The 23,709-nt window shown below is 37.1% G+C and overlaps 4 protein-coding genes and 1 non-coding gene across 10 annotated transcripts in view; 3 read left to right on the forward strand and 2 right to left on the reverse strand.

Moving 5' to 3' along the window:
- Window positions 1–35: 35 nt before the first annotated feature.
- Window positions 36–2,461, reverse strand: LOC100179389 (inactive hydroxysteroid dehydrogenase-like protein 1). The gene is made up of 6 exons (XM_002130233.5): window positions 2,137–2,461; window positions 1,960–2,065; window positions 1,732–1,897; window positions 1,093–1,266; window positions 577–804; window positions 36–407 (listed from the first exon to the last, which is right to left on the reverse strand). The coding sequence occupies exons 1-6, from the start codon at window positions 2,360–2,362 to the stop codon at window positions 300–302; spliced, it is 1,008 nt and encodes a 335-aa protein (XP_002130269.1). The 5' UTR covers window positions 2,363–2,461; the 3' UTR covers window positions 36–299.
- Window positions 2,462–2,879: 418 nt separating this feature from the next.
- LOC100186555 (pumilio homolog 2-like) lies at window positions 2,880–12,020 on the forward strand. 2 transcript variants are annotated; one of them, XM_018814753.2, is made up of 22 exons: window positions 2,880–3,038; window positions 3,298–3,419; window positions 3,561–3,647; window positions 3,929–4,192; window positions 4,262–4,350; window positions 4,411–4,535; window positions 4,591–4,751; window positions 4,927–5,044; window positions 5,222–5,379; window positions 5,437–5,587; window positions 5,807–5,935; window positions 5,992–6,066; window positions 6,124–6,276; window positions 6,454–6,687; window positions 7,144–7,414; window positions 7,933–8,074; window positions 8,233–8,349; window positions 8,405–8,542; window positions 8,944–9,048; window positions 9,449–9,591; window positions 9,969–10,134; window positions 10,487–12,020. In XM_018814753.2, the coding sequence occupies exons 2-22, from the start codon at window positions 3,318–3,320 to the stop codon at window positions 10,688–10,690; spliced, it is 3,132 nt and encodes a 1,043-aa protein (XP_018670298.1). In that variant the 5' UTR covers window positions 2,880–3,038; window positions 3,298–3,317; the 3' UTR covers window positions 10,691–12,020. The 2 variants fall into 2 exon arrangements, with proteins under 2 accessions (XP_018670298.1, XP_018670299.1); XM_018814754.2 differs by having other exon boundaries at window positions 5,225–5,379; window positions 10,487–10,951.
- On the forward strand, window positions 9,656–9,709 carry mir4029 (microRNA 4029). Its single transcript, NR_034422.1, has one exon. It is a non-coding gene; the product is annotated as a microRNA 4029 (primary transcript).
- A 1,061-nt stretch (window positions 12,021–13,081) lies between the features above and the next one.
- On the forward strand, window positions 13,082–16,942 carry LOC100176340 (cyclin-dependent kinase inhibitor 1B). Of its 3 annotated transcripts, none has more exons than XM_026837761.1 (2): window positions 13,082–13,728; window positions 16,790–16,877. In XM_026837761.1, exons 1-2 carry the CDS (start codon window positions 13,305–13,307, stop codon window positions 16,864–16,866), a joined length of 501 nt encoding a protein of 166 aa, XP_026693562.1. In that variant the 5' UTR covers window positions 13,082–13,304; the 3' UTR covers window positions 16,867–16,877. The 3 variants fall into 3 exon arrangements, with proteins under 3 accessions (XP_026693562.1, XP_009860845.1, XP_002130019.1); XM_009862543.3 differs by having other exon boundaries at window positions 13,084–13,728; window positions 16,462–16,942; XM_002129983.4 differs by lacking the exon at window positions 16,790–16,877 and adding an exon at window positions 15,154–16,188 and having other exon boundaries at window positions 13,109–13,728.
- A 111-nt stretch (window positions 16,943–17,053) lies between these two features.
- LOC100181794 overlaps window positions 17,054–23,709 on the reverse strand; it is an 18,436-nt gene continuing 11,780 nt past the window's right edge. The window contains exons 14-21 of one of the 3 annotated variants that reach the window (XM_018814756.1): window positions 21,292–21,364; window positions 20,920–21,113; window positions 20,387–20,723; window positions 19,800–19,937; window positions 19,096–19,254; window positions 18,476–18,613; window positions 18,000–18,159; window positions 17,054–17,607 (exon numbers count right to left, since the gene is read on the reverse strand). In XM_018814756.1, coding sequence (XP_018670301.1) covers window positions 18,010–18,159; window positions 18,476–18,613; window positions 19,096–19,254; window positions 19,800–19,937; window positions 20,387–20,723; window positions 20,920–21,113; window positions 21,292–21,364 — 1,189 coding nt within the window. In that variant the 3' untranslated portion in view covers window positions 17,054–17,607; window positions 18,000–18,009. Of the gene's footprint in view, window positions 17,608–17,999; window positions 18,160–18,475; window positions 18,614–19,095; window positions 19,255–19,332; window positions 19,509–19,799; window positions 19,938–20,386; window positions 20,724–20,919; window positions 21,114–21,291; window positions 21,365–23,709 lie in introns of those variants that run through there. The other 2 variants (XM_018814757.2, XM_026837760.1) reach the window with 2 other exon arrangements.

Below are 23,709 nucleotides of genomic sequence, written 5' to 3' on the forward strand. Positions count from 1 at the left end.
TAACACTACTGGTTTGCAACTTGTACCAATATCTGTTTTGAATCCTGTATTCTTCGGTTACAATGCAAGCGCTTAACCATTGAGCCACACAGCACTGGACTAATTAGTAGGGTTAGAATGTATTGCACAAACACAACAATTAGTTTCACTACATTATGTGGTAATCACAGCAACATAAAAACAAATCATGCAAGAGTAGTCATAATATAATACAACTGCATACATTAAACAGTGATTTAAGCTTAAAAATGACTGCTGATAATCACAAAAATTATACAAAAGCACTTTTTAAAATAGAATTATTTAGCTTTCTTCTGTATGCTAGCTGCTTCCTTTTGCAAATTTAACTGCATTCGGTGTGAAAACTTAACAACGAGAAATCGTGGACACAGCATTGCAAAGTAACACTGAAAAGTAACATAGTGTATTAAAGCCACCTTTATTTTAGCTTTATGTAATTTGTTTGGGGAATACTAGTAGTGTATACATGCAAAATGCATCTGTGCCTCATTGAGTCTAAATTACCAAATCTGTATTGAATATAATAATATTTTGAAGACCTAAGAATTTAATTACCTGTATGGTATGTGGAAAGTATCCTGTGTTACTTCGGAAGCGTCCTAACGTAGGTAAAGCATGTTTAACATAAGTTTCAACTGAAGGAGTGAAGAATTTGTTGCTGTTGATTGTTGTGGAGTAATCGGTCATCCTCGTCGAGATGTACATTGGTGTGAGAGATTGAACATGAATGTTTTTAGATGCCACTTCATAGTGTAAAGCTTGAGAAAAGTGGTCCACAAATGCCTGTACAACGATACAAACATTTTGTTACAAATACCAAATAAATAGTAGGGTTGGGGAAGATGAGACTTCTTTAGCACATAACATCTTAATCGTGTTTTAAACAATCAACAACGGTCTATGCTCTATGGGAGTCTTCTTCGAATTTCACTTTTTTGCATCAACAATGGTCTATGAGAGTCTTCTTCGAAATTCACTTTTTTGCCACAAGGAAAAAAGTCAAAGAATTTACAAGCTTTAAACAAGTATATTGGTACCATATGAAACATAGTTACGGAACTCCAAATTTACCTTTGTTGATGAATAAAGGGAAATAAGCGGGACCGGAAACATTCCACCACCTGACGACATGTTAACAATCAGACCACGTTGCCGTGACAACATACCCGGCAGCACTGCAGCTGTCATGGCAACAACAGCGTTCATGTTAACTTGAACCATGGCATGTAAGCTTGATATCTCAACCTAGACGTATAACGGTATAATACAGATTAATGAATGACTTTACCTTCTTCGAGAAAATTGACAGTTGTGTTAAAGAGTGTTCTGTTTCATACACACTGTGCCAGATTACAAGTTACTATGTATATTACATGTCGGGTGATTTTATTAGGGGGGATTTTTTCAATCATGGTAACTTACAATGGTGTCAATTTATATTGTGCAAAATTATGCAACTTTTCTGAAAAATTTGCAGCACGCCTGCAATCAAAGGATTCATTTGTTAAAGCAATTTATCCCTATATATATTTCCTAAAATTACAAACCTAATTGTACAGTTAACCCATTTTATTGTAACAACCCCTGGAATAATAATGGTCGCCACTGAAAACTTGTACAGCTTTATTTTGGACATTGTTTTAAAACCGAAGATTTACTCTTGTATGGCATAATGACCCAAGAGAGTATTTTCTAATGCAAATACTATACCTCAGTAAAACTCTTTGGTGATTCATGCAACCCAGCATTATTGATTAGAATTCCAATGTCTAGCTCGTTTATCCTATCTTGAATCTTCTGTGTTATTTCTGGCGTCAGATTCTCTAAATCTTGAACTACAAGCAAGGTTTGGACTCCGTAGGCAGTTTCAATAAATCTGTAGATATATAATATGGTAGTTTTTATAAGCAGTTTATTGCAAGTCCACTACAGACTTACTTGGCTTCTTCTTCAAGGCAATCTTTATTTCTTGAAACCAGAATAATGTTAAGTCCATGTTCTGCGAGTTTGTGCATAAATTGCTTCCCAATTCCACTGCTACATCCTGTAAAGCAGCGTTTGTTACAACGAGTGTAATACATTTTAAAATTACGCCACAATCGAAACGAGTTTTACCAGTAACAACTGCCCATCTTCCGTATTCTTTTACGAAATTTCTCTTTCGCCAATATTTATGAGCGCATTTGCAGCAACTTATGAACCAACAGCAGAATTTAACGGAATACTTTAAGGTGTACCACGCACCGATCACCGACAATAAGTTCCACGCAAACGAACTATAGTTTTGCAAATCGCTCGTCATTTGATTCACCAAGAGTTTGACTGAATCTACTGCAGCCATCTGAAGGTTGGTTCGGCTTTATTCTAGCTGTGCCATGCCAACTGTGTAAAACAGATTAGAAATGGCTTCACGCTGAGAAAATCAATACGCAGGTCATGCGAGGCCAACCGTTTTTGTAACGGCAGGTCTTGCATCTTATAGCTCTTACACGCCATCTACTAAACAGCGTTCTTTCGAATCATCTAAACTAGAGCTACATGTACATGAGTACATGGCATCGTTTTAAACATTAACAGCGAAGGGCAAGTTGATTATGGTGATTAGAAATATGGTTTACTATCACAAAAGTTCTTAAATAGCATCTGTAGATTTTTAAAATTACCATATTGTCCGCTGATGTTTTTTAGCCACCAGTTCAACGATTCACACAGAATCAACTTAAAAGTGTTGTTTTATAAAATATTTTAGTGGACATAAGCTTTAAAACCGATAAATGTGTTAATGATGTTGGTAATATGGAAATAAATAGATAGCATCCCCCTTTAATCCCCTTGAACTCATTGAACCATGTTGTTTTCGCGCCATCCCAAACAAAGACGTCACGCGCACATGGTACCCACAATGCATTTCGGCGAGATAAGGAGAAAACGTTTATTCGCCATGTTTTTTTGTTTTTGTGGAGATGCGGAATTGTGAATAGGAACCTCCATCCGCTTTCATCCTTTCTTAGACGGAGGTAAACCTGTTGTATTTGGTATATAGCAGTACTTTATCATACGTAGTTGTTATTTATTATTTTAGTTAGTTGATAAATACGCTTTATTTTCAATAAAACGTATGTGAAAATGTCCGATTGCTTGCGTGGCATGCATGTGAAAATGCTTGCTCGGAATGATGTACTGTATGCCACATACTCGCAGAAAAGTAGAAAAAGCCTTTTACAGTTTCGATACAATCAATAGATTGCGTAAAACTATTTTATTTTGTTGTGACAGGTATTTGTAAATATTGTATAATGCAAAGACCAAATAACGGTGGTGGTGGTGGACCTGGAAGTGGTTTATGGAATGTCCAAGATATAAATATGGGGTCTGCTTCAAAGCCTTTCGTTGGACAGGTGTGTTTTATCAATTTACATTTTCAATAATTATTAAAATTTAGGATAAACATTTCCATTTTAATTTGTGTCGATATACCAGGGTATTTTACTGTTTTAGTAATTCTACAAAAATAAAACTCAAAGCTTTATCTCCAACAGAGTTACAGATATGTGAATCCTAACCAACCACCACCACACTATAAAACTGGTTGGGGTCAGTCAGACCAAGAAGCAATGGCACAACAAGTAAGTAAAAATGTATAACTTGTTTAATGACACCTTTATATGGTGGAGAAAAAAAAATGGTTGTATTGATTCTGAAGAAAATCTGCGGACCTGTCTTTTGTAATCAAAACTGCAGAAAACTTCAATCTAATTACTGCACTCCTAATTAAACATTAATAGCGTGCAAAATGAAGACAAAAAAATACTTAAATGAAAAATCCTGCAAAAAACTTGTTAAAAATACGGTCCGCAAAAAGTTGACAATCTGGACACCTTGTGATATTTCTTTATTTGTTTTTCAGCATGCTGTCTGGCAAAATGATAATAACTCCAGTCAAAACACTTCAGACCAAAGCAGGTCTTTCCTTGGCACAGAGCAATGGGGTAGAGAATCTGGTGGACCGACTTGGGGCACGAACACAACAGCAGCTACAGAGCAAAACACAGTAACATCTGCACGTCCGCCAGAACAGGGAGTTTTTACACGACACAATGTTTCCGATTCTTGGTTGTCTAGTCGAAAATCACCTGTATACCAAAGCATGCCTGTTGAAGCAGCTGGGCAGGTACGTTGAATGTCTATGTTTAATTTTTTGGTCATTGAAGCATGGTTTTAATAAATTTAAACTTTTCAGGAGGAAAAAACCCTTGAAGCTGAAGAAAGTAGTCAATCGCCCGTTGAAGGTGTACATGACCGCTCGGATAAAGAAAATTCAGGACCTAGGTATGCAATATTATGATTTAATAACCTTACTGGATTAAGACCTATATATTTTTTAACCAGTCGAGATAACTCTCCTGATGAGGGCGCTAAAGAATTCAAAGATAAATCAAGATCGCCTTCGCCAAAAGATGAGATTGAAAATGAGACTGAGGAAAACACAGAAGCTGCAGCGGATGCCCCGGACGGTAATAATCAAAACGACACTTTCCTGTTCAGTATTTCATTCATTTTTCTCCACAGAACCTTCCGCAGTTACCCCTGATGATGCTGAAGGTGTTTCCCCAGAAGCAAGTAGCTTTCAGGGGGAAACACCGTCCGTAAGCGCTGAAGAAGTCACTGATCAAATGCAGCAGATGAGTTTAGTGGATTCTTACATGGCAGCTCAACAGCAGCAACAACAGGTATCATTAAACTCATTTTTACTTCATCAATATTGGTGCCGTATGATTATACCATTGCTTTACCAGATACTTAGAACTTTATGCTGAGATTGTCAATATTATGAAGGCCAAATAAACAATACTGTACTTTGCACTTCAACTATGTACTGTAGTAATACCTTCTATCTCTTTGCAGACGATAGCTGCACATTTAAGTGGGTACCAGCTTGCCATGCAGCAACAATATGCATTGGCTACTCCAGGAATGTTTCTACCCAGCTCCTACATTATACCAGCACAAGCTAATGCTCAAGGTAGCTCCTTATACTTTATAACATGACACGCAACCTAATATGCACATGATGTATTATACCAATGGATACTCCTGAATATTTTGATGACAATTGGATCTGATGCATGAAAACACTTTCACAAATGCCTGATTTATCATTACTTTTATATAAGTCTTTTTCCACAATATAACTTCACAGCAGGTTATACAGACCCAAACACACAAAGCCAGGTGCCTCTCATGGCCCCATACAATCCATATGCTGGCTGGCCAACTGCGGGAATGTATCCTACCATGCTCCAACAGCAAGTGGCAGCCATGACTGCAGCTCAAGGAAGTGCACCAGCTACTAGCCACGTAAATCACCAGCAATTTAGTCTTTGGGCAAATTTCCACCCACAATTTATCTTACAGCCAAACAGAGCACTGTCCGAAACACCCCAGTCTCGTCCTTTAAGTCCATCCTCCATACCACAACAAGATGGACCTCCTGCTCAATCAGAAATCCTCGCTAACATGGCTGCAATGCAACAGAGTAATTTAAACCAAGCAATGGCAATGGCAGGTTTGTAAAATACCACAATGTACAATAGGCACCAAAATGCAGGGGAGGCAGGGATAGTCAGACAAGCATTTCTATAAACCCAATTTTTAATTATCTATATACTAATTGAGCCAATGCCAAAAATTCTGTATGCCTGCCCACCCTGCCACCCCAAGTTTGGCGCCTATCTGTTCATCATTAAAAACAAGAAACCCCTCTCTAAGCAGTTTTCCCTCATAGCTGCCTACCCCATGATCCCATCTGCCTACTACGACCAAACTGGAGCATTGATAATTAACAACAGTAGAACTGGTGGTCCTGTCCGTCTATTTGCACCAGGCCCTATGTTTATGAATGGATCGCAACACCGTAAGTTTCTTTACCCCGTCTCACTCAATATATTACTAACCGTTATCTCATTACAGCATTAATGGCACCTCCAATTGCTGGGGCCAATGGTTCAATGTTCAGATACAACCAAGCTTCGCAACAGCAAGCAGGTATTCTAATTCATACACCATCAAAATCACCAATAATTAACACAACTTCATTCACAGCAACGGCTGTGTATGCCAACCAACAAAATCTAAGTGGCGGAAGCACCCCTTTACCTTCAATCAGTCAAGGTTATAACCCTAACATTCAACAAAGTGGTCCCTTCGGCAGCACAAGCAACATCAGTAGTCTAGGAATTGGAGCTCTTGGTGCTGGTAAGTTCCCACACCTCACTTATCTACCATACTATGCTGGATGATTATATCAGAACATCCATTCAAACTAAATCAGAAAAAACAATGGTGACCATCTCGTTTGTATGACAGCACATTAAAAAAAGTTCATTTTTCCTAACATTTATATATTTTTGACTAATTTGACATAACTTTTAGGCATTGGCAGTGCCAGTTCCACACCTCAGCGTAGAGATTCATTCTCTGATTACCCAAAGCAATATGGCGGCGTGTCTCAGTTCTACAGCTCACTTGGTGTATCACCTGGCAGCGGAGGTGTGGGTGCAATGTCCCCCTCCCCTGGCCCACTAAGCAACATGATGGGCCATAGTCACCACAACCTAAACACACCACCACCTTCAATGTCATCACCATCAGGCAACCTCTTGCTGGGTAAGTTATACACACTGGCTTGATACAATATAATAGAAAAATTCTAAACCCCCTTTGTTCAGAATAGGCACATAACTTTTTCAAATGCAATCAAAACACATCCGTAGGGCAACAATTTTTGTTCCTAGGTTTAATGATTACCGCAGTGCAAAAATTCTATTAGAAGTGTAGAACAGATTGCATTGGAAATATGCAAAATCTTTTGCTCAAAAGCATCGATAACTATAGGCACCATACTTTTTAAAATCCAATCAGAGCGCATATTCTTAGGAAACAATATTTGTTTCCAGGTTTACTGAGTAAATATAGCAAAGCAGTGATGCCGGATTGTAAAAGTTGTACTAGTTAATGCAATACTATAAATACTCAACTGATTGCAGAAAATTGTTATGTAAGCTTTTTCACCTGCTACCCAAGGGGCCTTAGATTAAGTTAATAACCCACTTAATCACACAGGTGGTAATGGGAATCGGATGTTCTCTGCTGCTCCTGGTGCAGAAGCAAAGTACAGAAATGGTCCTCCAATGTCCCAGAGCATCTTTGGCAGCTCTGGAAGTTCCTTGTTTCCTCCCACTCGCATCCAACCTCCCAACAGCAAGGTCCTCCTCCCACCAACAGGAAGGAGCAAGCTTCTGGATGACTTTCGGAACAATCGTCTCACTAACCCCCATCTTCATGAACTTGTAGGACACATTGTTGAGTTCTCACAAGACCAACATGGATCAAGGTGTTATATTTTGATAATACAGAATACCAGTGCTTCTCAACCTCAGAGCTTTAAATTAATCTCCTTAGGTGACTACTACTGTAGTTCACAAACAGTGGCACAGCCCACAAACCCCCATTTAAAAAAATCTTGGTGGCAGTTGAAAAACCCTTGTTTTTATGGGGGTATAAAAACCGCTCTTTAATTCCTTTAGGGGTGTAAAAACTGCCACTGTTTAAAATGATTTTCCCTTTGTTTATAAAAAAAAACGTTAAAATGTGTGTCCCCAAAACTTGGCTAATAACTTGGGGTAATGTTAGGTTCACTACAAAGGTTGGGAAGCATTAAAACATGTATTATCATTTACAATGTTAACTAACTGTGCATTATTGCTGTATGATTATAAACCAAATATCCATTCTTATTGTCAGAACATAATGTTGACCATCTCGTTTGTATGACAGCAAGCACATAAACAAAACAATGACCTAGTCCTTTAAACGCCCAAGTTATAAATAGTAAACACTTTATATTATTAGGTTCATCCAGCAGAAGTTAGAACGTGCCACCCCACAAGAAAAGCAGCTTGTATTTAATGAAATAATCGGAGCAGCTTATCAGTTGATGACTGATGTATTTGGAAACTATGTCATACAGAAGTTCTTTGAGTTTGGTTCCCTGGTAAATATCCTATATATTGTGTAATACACATTGGCCTATGATGTTTTAAATGTCTGAAATGAATTACATTGAAATGAATTATACCACTGAGGCCAGCTACTTAATTTTTTATATATAGGTAATGTATAGTTTAGTGTTAAACTTTGTGTGTGTTTCAGGAGCATAAACTTGCACTTGCAAACTGCATTCATGGTCATGTCCTTCCTCTTGCTTTGCAAATGTATGGATGCCGTGTAATACAAAAGGCATTGGAATGTATACCACAAGAACAACAGGTATGTTTTCTCTATTTATTATCCTTCATAATGTAATACATATTATATTACAAAGGTGGAAATAGTGAAGGAGTTAGACGGACACTTGCTCAAATGTGTGAAAGATCAGAATGGTAATCATGTTGTACAGAAATGCATTGAATGTGTTCCTCCTGCCCAACTACAGTTTATAGTAGATGGTTTCAAAGGCCAGGTAAGATTGTAATGTACTATATTAGCATGTTCTGTTACTTCTGCTACCAGGCATAATGTAAATTTGTAAATATTCGTTCTGTGGCTCATATGATGTAAAAGTGTGGTGTATTTCTGTTTCTCAAGCTTGTTATTATGATGATGATTTAATTTCAAATGGCATTCTGAGTATTTACATTCTGTGGGTTTTCCATGGTTTGTATAACTAAGTGATGACCATGAATATGCGCTCACTAATCTGAATAACAAGCTGTAATTATCGTAAAGTAAACAAAAACAAAACAAGTAGTGAAGGCTTATTTTCTGGCAAAAGAACACTAGTGAAAAGTTCCTCTGAAAAACTATGTTTTTATACCCGATATGCTGCTAAAAATTGTAAACTAAAATATATTTGATCTAAAGGTTGTTGGTTTGTCTTCTCATCCATACGGTTGCCGTGTCATGCAAAGAATATTGGAGCATTGTAATGAAGACCAGACAGGACCTATACTTGAAGAACTTCACCAGGTAACTTGTGTAACATAAAGAATTGTCATAGAGGTCAAATTGTTTGCTATCAAGCCCTTTTGATTTCTAATTTTTAATAACACTTCTTGGTCAATAGTATAATATAGTAGGGTGGGAGAAGATGGGACATGTTTAGCATAAAATATCCTGACTGTTTTAAACAATTAAAAACAGTCTATGAGAGTTGTAAGAATATGGATATATGGAGTCTTTGAATGTTCCTTGTTTACTACCAAATTGGACAACAAAATAAAATGGAAAAGTGTCCCTACTATATATGCAGTACTTGTGTTAAATTGGGATATTTTCTAAAATTTCTTAGGCAACCACCAGTTTGCAAAGTCATACAGCATATGCTTTGTAATGTAACTACTAGTTTTAATTCAAATGTTCATTTCAGCACTCTGAGATGTTAGTGAAGGACCAGTATGGGAACTATGTGATACAGCATATACTGGAGCATGGTCGTACTGAAAATAAGAACCAGATCATCAATGAATTGAGAGGAAGAATACTAACTTTGAGCCAACATAAGTTTGCAAGGTTTGTTTTGGTTTAGTTTTGAATATGGAAGTGGTAAACATCTTTGTTTCAAACTGCAGTGGGTAAAGTGCAACTGTGTAAACCTGATTATACTGCAGGTTTACATTGCATGCACTTATCCTAATGCTAGTTACAATCATCTGAAGTTTTATTGTATTCAAATAAAGCTAGTTTTCACACTAAATTCATTTCAAACTGCAGGGTATAGGTATAAAACTATGAACACAGTGTAATTTCAGACTGGACAGAGGTTATTGTAAAATTTAAAGTAGTATTTTTTGATAAAACATTCTTGTGTAGACTAGTGTAGTTACCTAAACCATCAATATAAACCAACCAATTTAGGATTTGTTGGTGATAATACATTTAATCTACAGCAATGTGATTGAGAAATGTGTAAGTCACTCCTCACCGCAGACACGAGCGTGGTTGATTGATGAAGTTTGCCAAGAACCCGATGCTTTGTTTATAATGATGAAGGATCAATACGCTAACTATGTCGTGCAGAAAATGTTGGATGTAGCTGACCCACAACAGAAGAAGGTAAATGTTGTTACAGACGATAATACGTGGTTTACTCTGCGTGTGGTGGTGTTGGAATATTCAATGAGACCCCCAGGTTGTTTTTTCTGCCCCCTAAGGCTTGTTATTATGATGATGATTTAATTTCAAATGGCATTCTGAGTATTTACGTTCTATGGGTTTTCCATGGTTTGTATAACTAAGTGATGACCATGAATATGCGCTCACTAATCTGAATAACAAGCTGTAATTATCGTAAAGTAAACAAAAACAAAACAAGTAGTCAAGACTTTTATTTTCTGGCAAAAGTATAATATGCCCCACGTTCAGTGTATACGTTTCCTTTTAAATATACTTCTATTTCTTCCAACAGTTATTGATCCACAAGATCCGACCCCACATTCTTACTCTGCGCAAGTTCACTTACGGCAAGCATATCATCACCAAACTGGAGAAGTTTTTCCTGAGATCCTCCGGCAATTCACCTGGACCATCCCTCAACACAGGCCCTGCAGCAGAAATCTCTCAATCTCAAATTGCGACTTCTAATTGGGTCCACAACGCTGGTAGCGAGTAAGAAAATGATCGAGAAAAACGTATTCTCGGAACTTTTGTTAATTCATTGTGAATTTTTTCCTGTATTTTTACATGCGGAGTTTTCACTTTGCTTCTATGTTTTACCCTCTTTTGTATGTACCAGACAGCGACTTAATTTTAAACAAGTTGAAAAACCAGCCCTTGAATTTAAGATACCACCACCTTTATAAACTGGATATATGTATATACAGGCTGTGGCAGTTGTAATGGAAACGAGAATGGTCGGGCTTTTAATACGAAGCGTGCCTTCACCTAGGTGGAGTTCTGTATATAGAAGAATGTATAAAGAATGCTTTATATGGATATAATTACATAGCATGTAAAATAAATAACTATTTTTCTAGGATGTACAAATGCACTATATACTAAGCCAAACAAAAGTTCAGTTTATTTCAGATTTGTAAAGTCTCCCACTTTCCCAAATCACACAATATGATGGTACATTCAATGTTGTTTTATTGTCTGCTGGTTTGACATAACCGTTACTGCATTGTACTTACTAACCAATGTATATTACCAAGGAGTAAACTTTCCTTGGCGTAATTTCTTTACATAACAGTACAGGTTTTTCTTGGTGTATAAATTGTATTAAAGCAAAGGATATTTTTGGCTGGTTTTTCTACTTATTTGTTGCAAACTTTATATTTTTAAGTTGTATAAACATAGTTTTTACGGCTCTTGCCGGTGTATAAATGTGGATTTTAACTCCAAACCATAACCCAATGGCCTTGACGTGGTTGTATAAATGTACATTATATGTTCATACTGGATTTGACTTTTTAGAAACTGTGACCTCTGCTCTATTGTACAGCTACATTCCTTCTAATGATAATCATTGAATAATTTCATTTTAACTTTGTTGTTATCGAGGGGTTAATATTTTAACATGCATTTATTATATTACGATAATTGTTTCTGTTTGCCCCGTCCATGTATTGTAAATACAAATATCCCTTTATTTTTCCTTACCACATACTGCCCATTTATTTTCATAGTACCCCCGTTAATGGATTGGAGGGACAATTGTTGTCCTGTTTGAAGCCTTGTGTTTTATTGCATGCGAGTTAAAAACTTTCAAATGGTTTTGTTTCCATATTTCATTGCCGTTTTGTTTACGAGACACTGGAAAATATTGGTGAAACATTTCTTGCAAAGTTTAATGTTAAAAATATCGGTTTTGAACAATTGTAGTGCATTTTAAAGACTTGGAACTTGTATATACTGTAATATATGTACCATAATAAATTTGTATCACCGCGGTTGTATTCATATTAAAACTACGGTTCAATTAAACAATTGGTTTTACCATTTTTAACTTTCTTTTTCGTTCTTTTTTCAATGAAAACACATTCCAGGTTAAAAATTTAATATTTTATTTACTTTAAATTCCATTGGTTTTGTTTAATCTGATAAGTAGCCTAAACGACTATTAGTGGTAATGGAACTCCTACTTTAGGTGAAAATCTACTCATTTAGTCCCTTATTGGGAAAATGAAAAGTCCCGTCTGTTTGGTGTTCACATACCATACGGTTATGTTGCGAAGTAAGCGCGATTTTGTTTTGCCGGGTACCAGAATTTCTAAATAGGCGCGATTAATCATTCGAGCCGAACGAACCAATGAAAAGGTACAGGATGTGACGTTTTACGCTACGCTAATGAAAACCTCGGCACTAGAAGAGCGCGCTTTCAATCACAGTTGTGTAAATAGGGCCAGACGTCGCTGCTCCAAACCTGTGTTTACTATTTGACCATTGAATATGTAGTGAGTCATGTTTAGTCAAATAAAAAAACTCGGTTCGACTTTATAAGACAGTTTCCGCAGTTGTTTCGATAAATTCGGGATTTGCAAGCTGTTGTAACGATATAGTTGCAGGCTGCAGCAGACACCCAACAACCTCCGTTTTGCATTTCTGGAAAACTACCGGTCATATGGAACGTTACTAATTGTAGTAGTTTGTAGATAAGATGTAACTGACTACGTTTGAGATATTATGTTACATTAGTTACAGTGCAATATAAAATCCTGTTAAGTATAGGATAGTAAACTAGAATTTTTAGTGTCTGTTCGTTACTGCTTTTAATATTAATTTTTTCCTCTTGTTTTTAAGTGGATTTGCATCTTAAAGTAGATAATTACAGCAAAGTATAAAACAGTTAAGCTATTATGGAAAAAAAACAATTGAATTTAATTGTTTTAGAGGCATAAATAGGATATAAATATAATATTAAATAGATTTAAATATATTTGAAGTTACCTGTATGCAAAATCTGCATTTATTTGTGTGCAGTGTATATGCAAAATTTTAAATTAAATTCATTTACTTGTACCCTAGTATGCAAAATTATATTTCTCAGCTATGACTAATATTAAACAGCAATATTTTGTATTCAATTATTGTGATTCTGTTGCCTAAAACTTTGCTTATTTATTTAGGTGGCCTGGTTAGGTTGTTAGGTTTATTTTCTTGCGGAACTTACTATTAAGAGCAATCAGCCTAAGGTCATAGCTGCTTGCACCTGGTTCCAATACAAAATGTTCGCAACTCGGTTGTGTAAGATATTTTTAAACTAAACAACAAGCAAGAAGAAAAAAATGGCGGACAAAAAACCCCCGGTTCGACAGCTCCAAAAACTCCCAGGAGTGCGGTCTGCGCGGAGAAATTTATTTGGTCGAGATGATAGAATTGTGGACGATTTAGAAAGAGACGCTGAAGAGTTGAACAGTAAAGAACAAAAACGATTCTCGGATACCTGGAACTTTGATGCAGCCAATACCCAACCATTAGATGGCAGGTTTGAATGGGACACCGGCGTTCCGCTGAATCAACGAACTCGACTATTGCATGTTCCCCCGATTGGTAATGCAGATTCACATAACGATAGTGAGCTTGTAGAAGTTAAAAACTCGACAGAATCAAAAAATGAAGAGTTGCCACCTACGGGGAATTCCTCTTCTGTAGGCTCATGTGGGTCTTCCGAAAATCAAAGTAAAAGAAGGAAACTATCTTCAGAATCAAGTAAGTTTTGACTTATTTTCTTGGTTTATTGAAAACCCAATCAAAGCATGTGTTTTCTAAAAGATTTCTGATTTTTTCGCAAACCATTTATGTGCAAAATATAGAAAATGTAAAGTTATGTACATGTACCATTTATGTGCAAAACATAAAGAATATTAAGATATGAATGTAGCTTTGTATTTCCAACCACCAATAATACATAAGAGGTTCATGTAAGAATTAAGAACTTTATACTGTTGTTTTGTATATTACCAGTATTAAAACTTATAAGTAGCTAGTTTATTTATACAACTCCTAATACTTGTCAATGGTACTTATTGATTAAATAATCCTCACTTAGTATTATACGCATGACCTATATACTTATACATAAGACTCTCAAATTCAAGTTGAATTTGATATTGAGATTAATAACCATTAAGTGTAATTTGAAACTGGTTTGTAAATTACTAAACATAAAATTTTACATATTGTGAATATAGACTAATGGTATTTTGTTTATGTTCAATTCTGTGTATTGAAAAAATTTTATCATTATATTAATCATTAAGTCATGTATTTTTCAATGCAGCATTTTGTTTGTACATTTTAATTTTTCTGTACTGCTCACGGCCATGTCTATCTTTGGTAGTGATCTAACTTGCCTAGCAACGTAGTAAACACGTGACGGCTGTTGTAACAATGGGCCATTGTGTGACGTTTCGACGCGTAGTATATTTTGAAAGACGCGACTTACTACAACTATAGAATACTGTAGTTTGCCATGTGCTCAAATACCATAGCGTTATACAAACACTAACCACGCTTAACCCAAACCACGTCCCATACGCCAACATAAGCCATTTTAAAACGCATAACAAATTAGACCCGTCCGTATATAATAATGTATGATATATCCCAATCTCTCATGCCCCATATGGGCTAGCGTTTTAAATCAATAAATGCTTCGTTGTAAAAACGGTATAACGATTTTTATGTTTAAAGCCCTGTTTTATGGTTAAATTGCCCTTGAAGTCGCACCACCATTTAAGCGAATACACATAAAATGTTGGTATTGTTGGCCGTCTATAGTCACCATGGTTACCCTTCCACTAGTTCCTGGTTCCTCCGAGCACATATTGTTTGCTGACGCCGACCAAAGTGCGTGCCCGACGCCGCCGGGATTTAAACCACTGTAATTGGTCGACGATGTAAGCCGTGTTATGGCGTCTGCATTTTTTAAAACCAGGGCCGGTCGTAGCGTGCGAGCTTGTTAATTTAAGCCTGGAAATAGTTAACTACTATCGTGTCCGAGCTTGTCTTAACTAATCCAATGTTTTCTAACCTTTGTTAATAACACATTCATTGACTTAGATGCGCATGCTGCATGCTTTAATTCCGTTAGTTCTAAACCAAAATTAAAATCGATTTTTTATTTTTTTAAAGCTGACGACCATGTACCCGCTACATCGAAGTCGCCCCGACTGTGACGTCATACTGTGCCACGTAACGAAGAGCTTGATACGTCACAAGTTCCACAGTTCGTTGTTGCGCATGCGCAGATACCTACCACATTCGCCAAGGCTTGTTCGCCTTTTGATCAGTCGTTTATAGTTCCCAATAATCAGTGTTCAAGTCTCAGTCGAGTGATTCAAACTGCGAGAATTTTCACAAACACTATAAGCCTCCCTGTGGTTTTTATTTGCACCCATGCTCGCTGTATCAATGTACGAAGGTTTTAACTATCCATCCGCACAGAAACCGATCTAAGATAGGTCGTATTATTTTGCTTTGAGTTGTTTTATCAAATGATTTGTTGTGGAAAAGCGTACGGGTGGAATTATTATCCAGAAATTTATGAGGGTATTTATTTTCAATTGTTTATTTAACTATGGGACAACCTGTTCTATTGCAATGCAGTAATTTTAACTATTTTATCCTATATATTACTTTTTCAGTATTCGGTTTGTTGTTGGTGTTTTGGTAGTTACGTGTTGTTTAGTAGCCGGGTCTTCTGTTCCATAGACCCGGGCAATTTCGTGTGATCAGAATTTCTTCGCTGAGACTCCCCGTTTGAACTATAGTACTATGGCATGAAGTGTAATCGCATTGTTGTAATTCGAACTCCGCCGCTTTTGCCGCACCTAGTTAACATTGCACAGCGGTTGGTTCGGATATATACAGCATATAGAAACGGGAAAACGAACGTCGTTTTAGTTAACCCATCAATCCAATTACTTGATCAATATAATTTGGAATCAAATTCGATTCTAAGATTCTGTGGTTCGCCAGACAAGTTCCCATTTAAGTTCACGCCAATTTCAAATCGCTTCTTCGTAATCCCGTTGTTTTTCTTCATTTAGGGGAAATCACTCCCTTTTCTGCCCCGTTAGTGTTCTCGATCACTGTGGTAGCAGAGATACTATTGTGCGTTGTGTGATTCCTTCAGCTAAATAAAGAAATATATGGATACTATACCACTACATATAACATGTGTAGAAGTTAGCGCGCGGAATTTAGGACAGTGTTTGAGATCGATTCCCGTGTTGTGACCGTGTACTTAACACGTACAACCATGGCCCACTCAATACACACTCATTACATATCCAGTAGGCATAGTACAACATACGCTCGCACGTATACCAAGTGTGTTTCACATATGTCCTAATCACATTCCGTTCAAGCTGAAATTTTAAAATGATTGGCATATTTTTGCCCATAAAAAGCCAACGTTTATATAACTCTATTTTCAAGATATTTTCCTTGATCAACTAGAACAGCAGACTTTTGATTAAATTCGGCACAATTACTTCGAATGCTTCTGTTCGAAGAACACAAAGTTCCTTTTCTACTACAATTACAACAGTAACCGTTACCCAGCTGTCAAAGTTTTATAGAAACAGTGTTATATAACGCGTGTTGTATAAGGGTACCCACTACCAAGTCATTTATTCTTATGTTTTCGATTCTTTACTTAAACTAAAGTGTTCAAATCGGAAACAGGTGTTTGTGCCGTCTCTTCCAAGCAGTTAGTTTTTTTAATTAAACACTTCTCTCGTAACCATTTAATGTTTATCTTTAGAGTTTAATCGTCCACGATTCGTGTTGAATCAAATGAACACTTGGTTAGCAAAAGCTACAGTTGTATCACCACGATAATGCTTATCTTTGGCATTTGATTCCCCATGATTCGAGCGGGATCCAATGAACATTTGGGTGGCGAAAACTATTTTTTTGTTACGGCAATATAGATGCAGCAAGCCAGCTGCCTAAATTACCGAAATCTCATCGATATTGCTCGTTTTTAACCTCACTTCCTATGTATTGATTGGAGTACAATAGAAACTGGAGGAAGCAACTTTTAATACAAAGCACAATGATGGAACCAGCACACAGTGCACACAAAGGATTGATTGAACATGGGTAGAAATTTATGCGACGGTAGCACCGCTGGAACAGGAAAACACGAGATAAATATCTTGCACAAAAATCAAGTAAAAAGTTGGCTTCGAGCGAACGCTCAGGAAAGTGGAAATAAATAAAGTACAAAAGGAAAAGTCACAGGACGCAGCAGGAAAGTTTGAAGTAGCGAAGTACCGCGAAATAAATAAAACAAAGGAATAGGTACCCAAACCACGATGGTTCAGTAAAACATAGTATGCTACACGCCTTTATCAGTTTAAAACAGCAATTAAATCTGTTGACGGAGTGGATAAAATCTAAAAGTCCGGAAATCATTAAATCAAATTATGTGCGTTAAAGAATTTTAAATTTGATGAATTTGCTCTCTACTGACTTCTTACGGTGATTGCAGCTGCGGGTAGTCTTGTTATTTTTACATCCACGTTGTCATGACAACAAAGGGACCAGCCCTCGGATTTGAAGCAGCATAAACCAATTCTGAAATTAATAAAATCGATCATGTTATACTGCCGTGCCAGTGCTAATTTTGTGACGAATTCTGAGAATCTGACCCTCATCTAAAGCTCTTGAACTTTCGTAACGAAATAACAGTCAGAATCAAGTGCTACGAAAAACGTAAGAAACAAAAATCGAATCCAGCAAAATCAACGAAATTTGTTTTATGAGAATACCATCAAGTCTCCTTTTAAATAAACTGTTCGTTAAAAAATTCTAAACAAAACCAGTCAGCGTTAACTGCTACGAAAAACGTAACGAAGAAAAATCAAATTCAACGAAAAAATTGGTGTTTTATGAGAATATCATCAGTTTTATTTATATAAATTATTCAATGATAACATCTTTAAAGGAAACTTAGTTAAACTACTTACCACAGTATATCTAGTCCAGTTCATCGTCGGTTCCCGGAACTCGAGGGGATTTTCTTGGGGAACCCTGGGGATGGGGAACTCCCCCTGTTGCCTGGGCAACCGGGGTGTCAGCTTCGATGAGTTCTTCTTCAGTATCGTGTAATTGTTGTAATATGGTGCGCTGTAATGTAAAGAGAAATGTCAGATTTTGGTCCAACCTTGTGGTGTAATAGGCTGTCTAAATCGGAAGCCCAAAAATGCCTTCAAACGACAATTACGGAAAAAGTTACAAGCGTCGTAACTTGTTAGCGGACACGAGCCACGAGGCATATTAAAAATAACACAAGTGTTATACCGATTGCCGTTGCCACACGAAGATAAACGAGTTACATTCATTTATCTTTCATTTAGTCACGCTGTTTTTTTTGTACTATAATCTGGATAAAGACGCCCTAACCACTAAGTTACTATAGCTTGCAATAAGAGTATATTCTTACCCATGATTGCCCTGTCTCCTGTACAAGTTGTGTGACGAACCGTGTTGAGAAATTAAGAATATTATCGACAGCTTGCCGTGCGTTGTCGGCGACCACAATATCGACTACCATACGTGTCATGTTTAACACCATCACCACCTATAAAGATACAAAATATAGTTAAGAGAAATAACATTCTATTCTACATGGGTGAGGTCGTGTAGTGTGACACGACATCGGACCTGGGATTTAAAGTTATAGCAGTAAAGTTACCAATAGTAGTTGTATCGTAATACTTGTAACACGGCACACTTTTGGACTTTTTCAAGCAGGATTACTTCGGTGACAGTTATAAACTACTTATAAATCCAAAAGGTCTATATTGTTACATGCACCAGTAATTTGAATCTTGTGCTACGAAAAAACGTAACCGACAAAAGTCAAGTCTAATTGTTACGAAAGAGATATATCTTTCGCCTAAATTGGTTGGACTTTTTTGTCTGTTAAGTTTTCGTAGCACAAGCTCCTTACTGTATTTCTTTACACAATAATCGTTCAACTCTATGAGCACCAGATCAGGGTCATATTCGCGTAATTTTTTACAACTAATTTGGGTCTTATAAAAATTTCACACCACTTACGGGAAAAACTTCGGATCGACTTGTAGACGGCGTTTCAACCAAAGCTTGCATACTTCGGCAGAATGTCGTAGCCATCTGCTGAAAGTGTGTGTACGATACGCCCATCATATAACGTGTTAAGATGTCACGAAATGCTGGACTCGCTGGTGTTGCTGGCAACTGGAAAGGAATTTTTATAAAAACCAGTTCGAGAATAAAATTTGTGCAATATTTTTGCTATCTCGTTAAGTCATATTTTGTTCAAAAAGATGTCACGAAATGCTGGACTCGCTGGTGTTGCTGGCAACTGGAAAGGAATTTTTATAAAAACCAGTTCGAGAATAAAATTTGTGCAATATTTTTGCTATCTCGTTAAGTCATATTTTGTTCAAAAAGATGTCACGAAATGCTGGACTCGCTGGTGTTGCTGGCAACTGGAAAGGAATTTTTATAAAAACCAGTTCGAGAATAAAATTTGTGCAATATTTTTGCTATCTCGTTAAGTCATATTTTGTTCAAAAACAATATTAAAATCACGATATGGTACCGCACAATCTCTCCCAATACAGTAATTAGATTAATTAGAACAGTAAAAAGGGAATTTGTCTAAAAAATTCCCATTGTTTTTGTTTGCTTTTCGAATACAGTAATCAAGATCAGACATTTAAAACAGCGAAGCAAATTTATGTCTTGCAATATTTTCCGTTTTTCCAAACTATACTCACGTCAATTGAGTCGGTAAAATATTCGCCTTTCTCAATCAACGCTTGCACAAGTTGGTTGACCAGTTTATCTTCGTCAATATCTCGTTCGCCTTCACTCAGCCTTCTACTCGTCCCAGCGCTTGCTTGGTTTTCATATTGCTGTATAAAGAACACGGAAGGTTGAATGTGGAACAGGAGACTTTTCGACTAAGCAGGAACATTCTATTCTATGTGGGTGAGGTCTTGCGGCCATGGCACGACATGGGCCTTAGGATTGGCCTATTACACCACGAAAAAAGCAGGAACATACTCTCCTACGCCTTTCTCCTTGATGACGTGTGGAACAGGAGACTTTTCGACTAAGCAGGAACGTTCTATTCTATGTGGGTGAGGTCCCGCGGCCATGGCACGACATGGGCCTTAGGATTGGCCTATTACACCACGAAAAAAGCAGGAACATGCTCTCCTACGCCTTTCTCCTTGATGACGTAACCAGCGCTCGGTTTTTATAACTCCAGTACATCCATAAAAATCTCTCTCGTACGTTTTATTTAGATGTCAATACCCTTATTTATTACCCTATTTGACAGCCATTGTATATTACGTACCTGGAAATATGACGGATCGTCTACGTCACTCCCATGACGTGTAGGAGATTCGCTGTATCGTCGTGGGAGCTTAAGAACATCACCAGCAGGTACTTTCCCGGCAGTAGATGCCGATTCTACAGTAAAAGCTGGGTGAAAGTCTTCATCGGGTTTCGTGCTGTCACCGTTGTCCGTTACGTCACTAGGGACTTTCCCGTCGACTACGTCATTTGTGGCTCGAGTGAGTGAAAAAGCTGGAGTGTCAGATGCTCGGTGTAGAGACACTTTATGCTTGTTGTATGGGGAATCAAACGATCCGGTTTGAGTGTGGTGTGTATGACGGCGTACAGGAGTTTGCCTGAGTATAAGAACCATCGATTAATATAATGCGACAAGTGGTTTTGTAGTAGATTGGAACCTACTATAAATAATCCACTTCTAATCGATTTAGTGCTGCGTAGAAAACCCCTGAACGTACAATTACATTGTCTCAAACCAGTACCTATATGCCTAAACGTATCAATAATGGATAAGAATAACAAGGGCAAAGTCACCTCGGCATTTTTGCTGCAAGTTTTTGCGACAAAGGAACGTTGGTGCGTGAGGTTCGGCTCCTTTCAGCAGACATGTTCATGTAAGCGGTCAAAGCTCTTTGCGAATCGTCTTTATATTTACGGAAGGATTTCTTCACGGAGTAACTTTGTGTGGACGAGCCAGAGCTCTGACGCGTTACTGGGTCGGATTTCGCCTGAAAGTAAAGAGAAGCTGCATTATATGAAAAATTCAATTTTACGTGGGTGAGGTCCTCTACATGGTGTTGCATGCCATAGGAACAAAGATTTAGGCCGAAATACTGATATTTTATAAGAAAACTACTAACATTGCGGCATTGCACTGAGTTGTATTTAATCCCAACATACACCTACCTTCATTATCCTGTAGTCTTGTGAAGAAAACGAAGACTCCGGTGTCACCAATCTACTGCCCGGTGTTGATGAACTAAAATAAACATATATAGTTAGTCAAGTTACCTGGATTTGAACCCAGAATGTACAAGTTGCAAAATATCAAGAGCAATACAACTTAATATTTATGGCGATATATGAATTGAAACGAATATTACCAGACACAGTACAACAGCAGAGTGAAAATGTTAATTAAACGACAACATTAACAAGTTACAATACAAAACAACATATATCAGTCAAGTCAATTACCACAGACGAAAAGCGCTTTTCCATTTCGTGCACAGTTTGCGTAGACCCATTGTTGTTTATTCAATGAACGTACTACTATACTGAATGTGGGGCGTAAACCAACAAATGACGCGCACCGTTCGCTTTCTCTCTTATATAGCCAACCGATTGGTCATTGCAATCAACGCTGATGTCCACTGCGCGTAAACAACGCTGGCCGTCAACACCCAGCAGTGTTTCCGAATTTTTTTACAGAAATTAGCAGTGATTCCAGATTTTTTACAGAAATTAGCAGTGTTTTTGGATTTTTTTACAGAAATTAAATATACGCGTTAACAAACCGTATATTTTACCCATATGCGATTATTTCTGAACGTTATTTTTTGTTTACCACTTAAAAAAACGAATTTTATATCTTTTGCATTGAATTAGCGAGTGCACTGGACATGCGGGAATTTTGTGAACATCACTGCTATTTTTGTTGCGCAACACTGCTCTACCTACTGCAATGGACAGGGTCCAAGCATCAGGTGCACGAGACTAAGGAATCGATTGAGCTTGCACAGGAGCGTAAGCATGTTGACGACTAAGCATAATTACCTGGCCAGTGTTGCCAGATGCGCAGTGTTGCACAAATCTTTTTTTCCAAAACAAAAAAAAATTAACACTTTGCTCAAAATTAATAAAAATAGCTTTTTTAATATTGCATTTTGAATATTTAAATCCGTGTAATTAACTTATTAGTTATTACCCTATAGTACTAGGTTTTAAATATTCATTGGCAGCTTATAGAGAGCAATTTTCTGTTGTCAACAACCGTATTAACAACTCATATATTGAACTACCTGGTAAGGAGAAGGTATATGGTTACTACCATTGTGTAGAGTAGCGGAAAAGATCGCTGTTTATTTTTTTACGAGATTATTAGACAGAAGGGTATTAGTGACGAATTATAGGAATATAGAACACAGTGTAGGTAACTGCGTACACAAAGAAGTAGGGTGGGGAAGATGGGACAACTTTTCATTCCTTTTTTTCGTCCCATTTAGTAACAAACAAAATTCAAAGAAATATAAAACCGTATTCTCACGACTCCCCTCGATTGTTTTGTTAATCGTTTAAAACACGATCGGGATATTTAGATATTATGTGCCATAGGTGTCCCATCTTCCCCCACAGTACTACTATGTATATATCGTGTCTTTCAACACAGCGTATGGGTAGTTACTATACGTGCAAGCTTTTACGACAGAAATTAACCAAAACAAACAACAAATGAGATTTACCGTAAGTCACAAATTTTAGCGAGATAGCTAAAAGAAAGAATAATTTAAGTAGTTTGTGTTTTCAGTTAAATATAAATGTTCTTGAGTGTAAGGAATAAAAAGGTAGTCAAATTCGAGTTCGTTTTTTTGTTAGGATTTATCAAGGCGATGGATCACTATGAATAATTAATGATTTATATCTGTACTGCAACATATGGGTAGCGACTAATTGAACAATAATTTGAAGAAATTTATGGCGACATTGTATAAAATATTACGCTATACGTGTACTATATGTATTCATTTTTCCAATTAAAAAAAAACGAAAAAATATTCTGCGTTTTTATCACATCGGTTCGTGAAGTTTCTCGCATTAAGTTACGATAACTTGCACTTACCGGCTCTGTACCTGTCGATTATATTTCTCCGCTATCCTTTGTAAAGTTTCAGCTATTTCATCGTATATTTCCTGTCGCTCCGGCACGCTTAGCCTGTCTAAGTCTCCCGAAGAAAAAGATAACGAGCCCCGATGGTGGTACGGTACCTGCAAAATATATTTAGTAATTAAAGGCGTCACGTTTTTTTTTTCATTTTAACAAAATCTATGGGTGACATTGTCAAAATACAGTTACACTCATAGTCGTTAAACATAAGGAACCCCATTGATTAATGTGGTGAATGCAATATACTGTCTTTGTATAGACAGTTAACAGCAGGGAAAAAGCTGTTTTGGAAGCAAAAATATATTTCGTGTGACGTAATTACAAAATGACGTCATATACTTACGTCACCGTCCAATGACATCGCTGGACTTTCACCATCAACTACGTCATCGTTTTTAGATTGTGACGTCACCGTTCTCGTCGGTTCTTCTTAGTCGCGC

The sequence above is a fragment of the Ciona intestinalis genome, chromosome 14 (genome assembly GCF_000224145.3).
Source record: "Ciona intestinalis chromosome 14, KH, whole genome shotgun sequence".
Taxonomy (NCBI): Eukaryota; Metazoa; Chordata; class Ascidiacea; order Phlebobranchia; family Cionidae; genus Ciona; species Ciona intestinalis.